This window comes from Paramisgurnus dabryanus, chromosome 21, assembly GCF_030506205.2.
Source record: "Paramisgurnus dabryanus chromosome 21, PD_genome_1.1, whole genome shotgun sequence".
NCBI classification, from domain to species: domain Eukaryota; kingdom Metazoa; phylum Chordata; class Actinopteri; order Cypriniformes; family Cobitidae; genus Paramisgurnus; species Paramisgurnus dabryanus.
In genome coordinates this window covers 19,510,455-19,522,410 of record NC_133357.1, presented here as the reverse complement: position 1 = coordinate 19,522,410, position 11,956 = coordinate 19,510,455, and the positions used below count along the sequence as shown (strand labels likewise).

General features: G+C 35.1%; 1 protein-coding gene across 1 annotated transcript; it reads right to left on the bottom strand.

The window, feature by feature from the left end:
- Positions 1-222: 222 nt before the first annotated feature.
- On the bottom strand, positions 223-8,183 carry gata5 (GATA binding protein 5). Its single transcript, XM_065249738.2, has 7 exons — positions 7,853-8,183; positions 6,612-7,297; positions 4,859-5,028; positions 2,967-3,095; positions 2,568-2,652; positions 1,761-1,888; positions 223-968 (listed from the first exon to the last, which is right to left on the bottom strand). The coding sequence occupies exons 2-7, from the start codon at positions 7,129-7,131 to the stop codon at positions 849-851; spliced, it is 1,152 nt and encodes a 383-aa protein (XP_065105810.2). The 5' UTR covers positions 7,132-7,297; positions 7,853-8,183; the 3' UTR covers positions 223-848.
- Between the last annotated feature and the right edge of the window lie 3,773 nt (positions 8,184-11,956).

Here is an 11,956-nt window from a genome sequence, read left to right as displayed (position 1 = left end):
TTAAATTAATAAAAATAAGACAATATCGAATAAGAAATCAGCTTATAATAGAAATAAAAATAGATTTGTATTTTTGTTGTTTTGTTATTTTACTGTATTGAAATGTGTACCCATTAAAATGTGTTGTTTTCTTAAAATAGAAATTTTTATACCTTTGCAAACAAATACGAACACATTTTTTTTTTGCAATTTGATGCAATAAAACAACGATATATTCCAATATATATCAACAAAATACAGCAAATAAATTTAGGTTAACATATTCTGACAAAACAAAACACAAAATTTTGAACAATTAAAATAAAAGTTTCCCTTGTACATTGCTGAGGGTCATTGCACTTCAGATCATTGCATGAATACAATACAGCATTAACATTGTCTGGAATCAGCAAAGACAACAAGGCAACTTTTAAAAGCTCATCCAGGGAAAGTATATGATTTAAAGTCATAATGACCATAAAGACACAAACTCCCTGAAGGATAAGGAGGATTATGGGAGACACGTTTGTGCCTCTGCCATTCTTATCTTAACATAAATAATGTATCTTAAAAGTTAATCATTAACATCTAAGCCAAGAAACATGTTCAAAAGCCATAAAAGCCATGTTTTTGTCCTTCCAAACGTTGCTTATGGAACTCGAGATCTGCTTGCTGAGTCTCTGCCGTGTTTTTGACAAAACAACACGAACTGGCTGTGATGTGCCTTGAAGGACAGTCGATCTCTTGCATTCCCAAGCTTCGTCTGTCTATATGTTTTTAATTGAGCTCTATTAGGTAGATCTTGTCAAAAGTCTTTTTCCCAGAATGCACTAGGGAGGTTCCGGAAGGGAAGCAGGTCTGCGATGACATCACGCTTGAGACAGAGCACACCAGGAGTTCTGTGAAGCGATTGATGTAGGTGTGTACGTGTAGTCCTCGTATTTGATGTCCACATGCCCTGCGCTCGCGCTGTCCAGCTGTGTCGATGCCTTATAAGAAGGAAACAGAGACGTTTGTTATTATCAAGTCTCGCAAAATAAGGGAAATCCTTAATTCGATCGGAGTGCCACCAACCAAAAAAATTCTGGGTTGTTTTTAACCCACCCTCGGATCAAAAAGGGACGAGCTCAGCCCATAAGGTTGTAATTTAATCTATGCTGGGTTGATTCAACCCAAAATGCTGGGTTGTTTTAACCCATTGTTGGGTCAAATATAAACATTTTCTGGGTTAATTTAACCCAATGGCTGGGCTTGTCCCTTTTTGACCCAATGCGGTTAAAAATAACTCAACAGTTTTTAGATTGTACATTTTTTTTTCGCAGTAGTATCTCCAGTAAAAAAAAAATATGTCAAAATGGATTCATGTCAAGGTACAAGACGACAGATTTTTTTTGTTTAAAAACAGGACAGAAAAACAACATTGTGGGCACTTTAAGTAATGCTGGGTTTGTTTAACCCTTTGGTTGTCTAAAATATGGACAAATTCAACCATAGGTTTAAATTAACCTAAAAAACATCCATATTTGGCCCAATCATGGCCCAATGAAATAACTCAAGAGTTGGGTTTCTCCCTATTTTACCTAAACCATATACAGTACAATAACAAACCAGCATTTTTAGAGTATGAAATTTTCTAATGACCCCCTCTAATCCATTCACGATTTATTCGCTATTATGACAGTCCCTTTAGTATATGATGGGTTGTTTATCTGAGCACTAGGGAGCACTGATTGGCAAATGAAATTATCCACCAATCATGTGTTGAGTTCGTGAGCAGATACCTGTGTGACTGAGACAACAGTTTGACCAGCATATGGAGAAGCTGCGATGTTGGGTTCACGTTTTATTGTAGAGGCGCTCTCTGACACTGGCAATGAAGAGGGAGACGTAGAACCGGACACCGTTGACCCTGAAGACAAAGAGAATATTAGTTGAGAGCCAGACAAAATAATATCAAACCAGACAGGCTGCTTTCCCAAATGAAAGTTTTAGGGCTGACAAAAGATTAATCACGAATAATCAGATTCAAAATAAAAGTTTGGTTTTGAACATTATATGTGTGTGCAATTACTTTGTATATAAATACACACATATGCATGTATGGATTTAAGAAACATTTACATATGTATATATATATATTTATTTAGATTTTGATATTTTTGATATTATTTTATATTATACATAAATATATTTTTTATACATGTATGTGTGTATTTATATATAAATAATAATAACACACAATACACAAACAAATATATTATGTAAACACAGACTTTTGTATGCAATTAATTGCGATTAATCTTTTGACATCCCTAGAAAGTTTACAACGATAGACATTCATTCATGTTTGTATCGGTGCCGCGCGTCTACTGGAAGTAGAGAGAATGATGTCACCGTTCTCTCCCTATCACTCCCATTCCCCTCCTCTTTACTCTCTCCCTCACCCCATATTTCTCTCCACACATTCTCTCGCTTGCTCACTCCCACACTTTCATCAGAATCACTCACTTATCTCCACTTTCTCCAAAATGTAACCTTTTTTTGTCTTAAAAAGAGATCTGATTTCGAATGCGTTTCTCCATTCTTACCTGAGGATGGTTTTGTTTTGGGCATCTTTGGTTTGCGTTTCCTGGTCTGAATGCTTTCTTTCTTCATTGCTAATGGCCTTGGTACCTAACGCAAAGCAAACAGCAAAGTTATGATTATTGTTGTTTTCTTAGAAAAGCTGAGTTAGATGTTAAATGACATTACATATGAATTATGACTTATTCTGCAGGCAAATATTATACAACTCAGAAAAAATAGGGTGTAATAAAATAAAAGCTTTTTAATTCACAAACTAAAGCTTATTGAAGTAACACATACCTGTGACCTATGATCATGCAAACTAGCACATTTATACACACATGCATATAAACTCACATTTGCAGAATGAGCTTTTGTTAAGCATGCCCTGAACAGTAACACAAATGGAAACGCGCACTCACCCCGTGCAGCTTCATGTACAGGCCGCATGCATTGCAGACGGGCTCGCCCTCTGCGTTTCTCCTCCAAAGCGTAGTGGTACTGGTGTGACAGTTAGTGCAACACAGACCCGCTCGCCGAGATGTGCTTTGCTACAGAGACAACAGAAAGAGAGAGAAATATGGGCATGTGCTTCATCTGGCACTCTTAAGGCAGTCATATTCATTATGAATGACAAAGAGGTTATTTTATTGGTGTAAATGGAGCAAAGGCAAAGAGGAAATGAGAGAAATTGAGATTTTCATGTGAAAAGGTGGAGCTTGCAACTCCTGACCAGCTAAAAAAGGAACGATAGAATGATAAGATGCAAAGTAGGTCTATTCTAAAATGATGGGAAGACTTTTTCCATGATGATGGTCATGTTAAACTATATTTACCTAATGTTAGATGAATTATAAGAGTTCTGTACATGGTAATGACATATCGTGAGCCTCAAACACGAAAAAACTGCTGGAAAACAGGCCAATCTGAACATAACACCGACTGTGACGTTACAGTCAAGATGTACGCCCCAACATTAAATTACATATTAAATTAAGTACAATGTTGTTACAATGCTAAAAACAAAGTTAGCGCTATATGCTAGTGAATGCTATATGCTAGCGTTTAGGCTGAAGTTCTACTATTGACGCCAACTTACAGTTATGTTTTGTTGGTCCATACTGAAAAACCACAAATAAACGTACCACTCAGAAACGTCCATTTCCAAACTACAAACAATTGTTTATTCCTCAAAACCTTGTTCTTTATCTTATACGGGCTCAAACATATAAGGTTTGTTTGCTTTGAAAGTGACAACTGACTGACATGAGTCATGCTGTGAAACAGCCAATCAGAGCAGTACTTAATATTATTATTCATGACCTTTCCAAATAAGGTAATAATATCCCATTTTAATATAGAGAGTAAATGTTAATGGACATCCAAGACTGTTTCTTGATAATTTTGCACTTAATAAAGTTACATACCTTTTATGTAAATACCAGAGAACAATTTAACATATTATTTCAATGCATTCTTTGGCACCTTTAACATCCATGCCATGAAACATATCAGTCAAGATAGTTTCCAAGAAATCAGTTCAAAGAGGGATTTTACAACAGTTGCATCATAAATAATTTCTAGAATAAGATTGAAAACTTCTCAGCTCGAAAGCACCAGTTGGTGTTGTTGAATTTGTGCTGCTTGGGCTAAAAACAGACAGACTCAAGGACAAGGTCGCAATGACACAAATGAAAACAGAGAGGCAGAGAGAAGCGAGTGAGCAAGAGTGTGTGCATGTGAGAGAGAAAAGGAGAAGAGCGCATGTGTGACTGAGATAACTCCTGGGAAACAAGACAGAAGTGAAGGCTTTATGTGATGACCTTCTCTAGTTTTAACCCTGAGACCATACCTCTCCCTCAGCATATATATTTTTAATTTGCAAAACCTGATGCTTCTAACTAAATAAGCAAGCTACAGTATATTTGTTTTATATTTATATAAATTTAAAAAAATTATATATTTTTATGCATTTGGCAGACTTTAATCCAAAGCAACATACAATTATCAGTGTGCTTTTTGGGATCAAACGAATGCTTAAAACATTGAGTTACAGAAACATCCATTGACTCCTTCACTTAAATAACCTAAAATTGTTTTTAATGCAAATTCAAAACTGGACTTTAAAATGTCATAAATATTTAATTATTTAATGACTGAATCAAACTGACTTTATAGATAACACAAGATAAAAATTGTTTTAGCAAATCATTAGGGTCAATTGCAGGGTTTCGCTTTTTAAAAAGCCACATGAAAGTCAGCACCTAAAGCATTTAAGCTTTCATTTAAAATGTATTAACAAATGGACAATTACCAATCGTTTTTGGGGTTTGATGAGAGGTCGATTGATTCCGTTCATCTTGTGGTAAAGGCCGCACGCATTGCACAGGTAATGGCCCGTGCCGTCTCTCCTCCACAGCGGGGTCGATATAGAGCCGCAGTTAACACACTCTCGACCTTCACACGACAGGTCATCCAGCATGTCTGAAAGCAAACATATCATATATATATATATATTAGTACACTTTTCAATTCATTTCCCCAAGGTTTTCTTAAATATTATATCATGGCAATGCTTAAAATAAAATAAAATATATGTATCCTCTAAACATTACAAACAGCGCAGGATGTAATGACCAAAGGATGACAAAAGTTTAAATGCAGAACGAGTTTCTGATATTTTCATTTGTATTTTTTCAACCATTGTTTTTAAATTAAACAAAAATAAGACATATCTGAATACAAAAAATAAATATTATTTGAGTTAATAAAAAAACTAGACGTTTAAAAGTGTTAGATGCAAATAAAGATGATGACTTGAGTTTCCAGAGAATTATGGGTACGGAATTTGACAAAACTCTTGACGGAATGAAAAATGAATTAATACGAGCATATTCAGGGTCACTGGGGTGTCCATAGGGCGAATGGCGAGGCACGAGGGCCTCAGGCGCGCGGAATGTCAATGGGTCTCTTATCAGTGTTAAAGATCCAGGGGTCACCAATTAATCATGATTCTGACATGTGACGCCCTCCAACAATTCACTTAAAATACGACGCGAATGTTATTAATGGTGTTATTAATTTGATCATGATGTTGGTTAACAGGTATAATAGTCTGTCGTCTTAGTCTTGTTTCTCTAATGGACTGAATAGCGGCCAACATCAAAAACAGGCAAATGCGCAATATCAAAGCATTTAACGCGTACGCGTCTAATCCTAGTAATGTTATTGAAGGAGGCCTGACGACTATTATACAAAATTCATGTCCGCCAAAGCCCTTCAAAGGGTAGATGCACTAAATGTGTATCAGGCAGTAATGGTCTGTTTAGAAAAGTTTGATCAAGGTGACATCAAGCTAGTACAGGAGATAGTTCTCACAATTTTGGGGTGTGCCTTAAACCTTTTCATCAATCCACATGTGCACAGACAATAGCAGAGAATTAAATTAACATTTAAATTAAAGTGATTTCAACGTATTGCCCATTAAAGAATGTGTATTAGTGAAATAAGATCAGCTGTTTTTGTTTTGATTGTTAAGTTGCTTACGCCACCACAGACAAGCACAAACAGATTGTTAGTCTATGGTGCCTTTTACAAGGATACGCGTCTAACATAAACATCAAGTCACCGTTTAATAACCCTCAACACCCCTGCTATAAATTGTGGGATCATAGCATCAAACGAATCCCCTCCATTCCAACCATTTTTGCCTGTTGACTTGAAAGATGGATTTTAAACTATTGCCAAGCTAACGACCCAAATGAAATACGGTAACTTTAAACATTACAGCTTACAGTCTGTGTGCAACAATGTACTGTAATTCCAGCAAAAAAATTAGATTTTTTTAAACAGTCTTTATAACTATTTTTTATCTTTACAACGGCCAAATACTATTGCAGATACAACTTTTTATCGCATGCTATTAATATTTCAGTGCTTTGTATTGTTGCTAAACTTGCACATTAATTAATCCGTTCTGAAAACACTCGTAAATAAATGAAACCAATTGTCAGTAATACTTTTTGCTGCTTTATAAAATAGCAACTTAACTATTTATCAGTGCTTACCTAAACTGGACCTTCTTCCAGGTAGAGCTCCTTGGCGTCCCTGAAGACCGATCATGCCGCCATCAAAGGGCCCTGGCGTCCATGAGGTTGCCATCTCTGGGCTCATGTAGGCCGCGTATGGGCTGGAATAGGAGCCACCAACCGATCGCACCAGGGCACTTCCATACTGATCTGCCCGACCGCCATTACTGAGCATCAGCGTGTTCTGGTAAGTTCCATCTCTACCGGTGCTGCTGCTTACCGGTGGGCTGTGTGAATAGGAGAAACCCGGAGGAGGATGAGGGCTGCCCGGGTTAAAAGTGGCGTTTTCCGTGCCAGTCTGTGACCAGGCATGGTGATTGCCGAGGCCGTGGGATTGATGGCTTGACTCACACGTCTGTAGGTAGGGTAAGGTCTGGAGCATGGCAGGTACACGGGTTGTGGGCACATAAACAGGTGAGCTGGCGGACGGATGGATGTAGTTCCCGGAGTCGTGTGCGTAAGGGGACGGGTTGGAAGATAAAGCCAAACTCGAATACATATTGTATCCAATGACTAAGCTATCCTTTTAGATTAAAAAGGGAAATAATAAATTACCCAATAACGAAAAAGCCAAGGGTTTGAAGTAAAAATCTCGGTAAGGTCCAATCTCCAATCCAAATGGTTTTTTTTTTTTTGATCAGCGGCCGCCAAAAGGAAATACACTCCTGGTGACAGAACAAAAATAAAATCAATAAATAAACAATCAAAATAAATTTATTTTTACTGTTACCCTTATAACGCTGAACGAATAACCTAAGTAAAATAATGTTTATAAAAAATACAGTTATTTATAAAAAAATTGTGACGCATTTTTTTGTCCAAACACATTGAAATATTAGCAATAATTATTATTTATGTATAATAATTATTTTTAACGAAGCAAATATTAAAAACTACAAATTTAAAATTATTAAAGATATAAAAAATATTTTTTTTGATTGCATTTTAATAGACTAAAATGTCATTTTAGTCATGATTTCTCCAATCTTCGTTTCAAGACAAATTATTATGAGCAGCTGTCTGAGATATCAGGGGAAACTTTTACCGAAACCATTAAATAGCTGTGGCGATCAAGTCAAGCAACACAATAGATAATCGCACTGTAATCTCTTTAACATCAATATTTTATCAATGAAAACACTGATCACATAAAAACGTTGATAGCTGTAAGCAAGGGGCTTACACATTTTCATCCAAGAGCTCTCGTTGTTTTATCTCACCAGATAAGGATGGTTAGTGATAAGTCTGGATCTTCTTTTTCAAGTCAGTCGGGTGAATATCGCCGTTGATGGTCCTCCTCTCTTCTCTCTTCTTGATTTTATTCCAACAAACTCAATCTGTAAGAATTCAAACGTCTACAATTCTGTATTAGGCTACTCGCAAAAATGTAGTTGTCCGCTCGGCGTTGCGTCTTGTGTGTATCTGCAGATAGCTGCTGGGCCAGATAATGCCTAATATAACTGTTCTCTGATTTGTTCTCTACTTTACTGCGAGTTATTTGTAAGAGCAGAACCACGTGACGCACTCCAAAGGTAGGACCCACGGAGGAGGAGAAGAATAAGAGGGATAAGCTAGGTCGTGTGTGTTGTTGAGGAGGAGGGGGTGTGCTCCAACCTGTAAGATCTGTATTTGCTGAGTCTGCTGTATTTTGAAGTATTGCTTTCTTGTCAATAAAATAAAACTTTTTTTCAAAACATTTGAGAACTTGGATAATCCCATTGTATGGGAGCATTAAATATTTATACAACAGAGAGGGCATGTTTTGTTTAACTGCTTAAAACTTAAACTTTTCACATAAACTTCGAATGAAATCAAGGCATTAACGTCGTAATCTATCTCAACGTCTACGTTACGCTACTGTCCACATTGTATATGTTACAATCTACAGCAGTGGCTCGAGTTTTGTTTGTGCTTTCTTGTAAAATGAAGATGTTGCAGTAAAATTATGTGCGAGAACGTAAAGCTAAATTTTATGGCCCGATAAATCTGCATGTGCTCTCTATAAAGCTGACGAGAGATAAGAGATACGAGCGACAGCTTAGTATGATGATACAACAATAATCACACTCATTATACTCAGTTGGAAATATTGTTATCTTAGCGGTATTGTTTGAGTTATCACACCCCCCCTTTTCGGGATAAAAATAGCAATTAACGTTTTCAACATGTAAATAAATCGATTTATATCACAATCTTAAATAAAGACCACTGTAATGACGTAGTAATAAATGCTGAATAAATAAAATAATGGATGTTTATAAAATAATATTGCAAATAAATGTAAATTTAATTTAAATATAAAAAAATAATCTGTCTGTGTTATTAAATTTACGTCTGCTTAATTTTTTATTGGATTAAACTTGCACTAGAAACTTAAGAAATGTAACAAGTAAGTTTATTTTCTGCCTCATTCTTTAAAATTTCAGAAAGGTGGTCGCCAATCCGTCTCTTTGACAGGGCACTGATAATGAGATTAATAAGTGATGTTGAGACCTGTGAAGTCATTGCTCGCGCCACAAGCGCGTGTAAGGACAATTGAACGCACACCCTGTCTGTATTGATCGAGCAAGCAACTGTTTGATCACTGGAGAAACTGCAAGCATACACGGGTTAAATACATTCCCAGACGTTTCTTTTAATCAAATGATCCTTTTGCTTCAGAGTCTGGCATATGGACATCAAATAAAATGACCAAACATTAATTTTTGGTAGCTGCACCCATTTTATTAATTATTATAGAGTTTAAACTACATAAGCAAATGTAAGAAACTACACTGAAGGAGCAATAAGAGGGTGCTTTTAATACTAAACAATCCTGACATTTCCACACATTGAACCCCATTGTCAGACAACTAAAGCATCGACTTTAGTGACACTGAGAGGGACTGTAAATTCTGTTCTGCATGAACGACCACAAGCAATGCTTGTGTGTTTCAGGTGTGTGTTTATTTGTGTTATTGGTGGCGGGGGGTGGTCAGCGGGTGGACCCACTTCACTTTGTTAAATGAATAACTGTTATATAAAATAATAAAAAATATATAGATTTACTGGCCCTGTCACGGCGTCGTACATGTATTTTATTTATTTTTTTATTTGTATATTTTTGGTCTATAGCTACAGATTTTCCTCAAATGTAACTTTACATTTTAAGAAAAAAAAATTGAATAACCCGCCGTTAATGTGCATTGTTATTAACAACTTTGGCCTATAACTAAATCAAAAACACAACAGCCCACAATTTAAGTGATAAAAAAAATAAAATACAAACGAAATAAAAAAACACAACAAAATAAACATGTATACGTTAACAGAGCTGTTTGTAGTAATTCGTTTCCTACGATTCCAAAATGAAGATAATAAAAATGATAAAGATAAACAATCAGTTAATCTCTAAATGTCATGCAAGCATTGTAGGGTGACCAACATATAAATTAATTAATTTTATTAAATACTAATTAGCGTTAATTTAGCATTATATATATTTAGTCACCACTGTTTAAGTATTTATTAAGTTATTATACTGCGTCATTAACTCTGAATAAAAAATTATACATTTTCCGACTTTAATTTTTGGTTTATTGTAGATACTTGATCTAAAACTTTCATGCTATTTACAGTGTTGACGGAGAACCTTCACAAACCCAAGTGAAGTTAGTCCAATAATAATGGTTGTCTGCTTATATTATGCGCTTTAAGCATTATTGTTGTCTTGTTGATCCATTCGTAGGTTTCTATTCAGAGGCAATATTTTTTTGAGTGCTAGCCTTGTCCTAACCTCAGCTTTTCAGCAGCTACCAAACTCTGGGGGTTAAGGCTTGGTTTAATGCATGTCTCTGATACGGCGCGCTTATGAATGAGGTGTGTAGTGAGGGCCTCTCCGCGCGAGCCTCATTACCTGTCCATCAAACCAGAGCGCGCGTCCCCCGGTCAGTCTCTGGTTATGTAAATAACCACATAAAACTTTTATGGGAACCAAAGTTTTAGCTTGAAGAAACATATAGTGCAATATTACTGTACGACTGTATTTTCTTTATTGTTATGTAATTCTTACCTTTTCATTTACTTTTTGCAATATTACTGTACGACTGTATTTTCTTTATTGTTATGTAATTCTTACCTTTTCATTTACTTTTTTAATGATAGCGGTATAAGATCCTATAGATACTATAATATAGTAATATATGACAACTGTTATTACATTTTAATTAAAACTGTAATTTTTGTATTTCAGTGAATGGAGCATTAAGATGGTGCGTTTTTGTAGGGAAACAAGGTGATATGGACGATTTAAACATTCCATTATTATTAATAATAATAATAATGTAAGTTTATTTTGGTCTATTTACACTTATGTCCCGGTCATATTGGATCATAATTCAGATTCTCTACTTTTACAAATAGCCCTTTTGTTTATGGAAAGCACAATTTCGAGGTAAACGGAATGTATGCGTCTTCAATATTATAAACTGTCTGACAGATATAGCCTAACTGAAGAATGCCTTGAAGTATTAGGATTTATTTTCTATTATGAATTTGTTTCATCTGTGTTTCTGGTTTTCTTTTAATCGCAGATTCTTGTACCTTGCAGCTAAATCATGGGGTGTAAAGCCTTTTGTCAAATAGCTATTACACAAAATGTATTTTTAAATTTAATGTTTAAAATAAAATAATAACCCCATCAATAAAGCTTAAAGTGCTTTTCAAATGTTAAATAAAATGATAAAAAGTGCATTAAAACAGAAATAAAAAGATGTATTTTATATTAAGCCAAAAATTATTTTGTATATTATTTAAAATGTCTTATCTAAATGTTTTTGTCTTTAAGTTTTGGATTACATGTAATCAATGCTGTTATCCGATTTGTGACGTTAATGAAGTTCTTTGTTTTGGTGTTATTTTATTTATTTAACAAAACAATACATGGATTATATGAAATATTGGCCTTGATCAAAACAAAATGTGGTGATTTTATTGTGGTTTTTGAATGATAGTGCAGATCATATGAAGTCAATGCAGTCATTAATCATGCACAGTTTATGATATAGTGTTTGACTGTTATGGCTTTGTGTTGTGATAATGCAGTTTTGCCACAAATATTATCAGGTTTTGATGTGATGTTATGGTTTTTTAAGATTTTAAGATCACACTGATTTAAAGTTGACGCTTTGTGTGTCTGTAAGATTGTTTGTCTGTGTTCAGTTCCTCCTTGACAAAAATTATATTATGTGACATGTGTAATCAGAAAACAGCTATTATAAACTGATAGAACCAACCATCAATCAAATGTGTACTGCTTTCTTGAATTTCTATATTTTATTGCGCTT

Excerpts from the sequence above, each read along its gene's own strand:
- gata5 (XM_065249738.2), bottom strand. The coding sequence starts at position 7,131 with ATGTATTCGAGTTTGGCTTTATCTTCCAACCCGTCCCCTTACGCACAC. Across the intron at positions 3,096-4,858 it reads TCAAACCCCAAAAACGATTG|CAAAGCACATCTCGGCGAGC; the intron begins GTAATTGTCCAT and ends TTGTCTCTGTAG. Across the intron at positions 1,889-2,567 it reads CAAAACAAAACCATCCTCAG|GGTCAACGGTGTCCGGTTCT; the intron begins GTAAGAATGGAG and ends CTTTGTCTTCAG.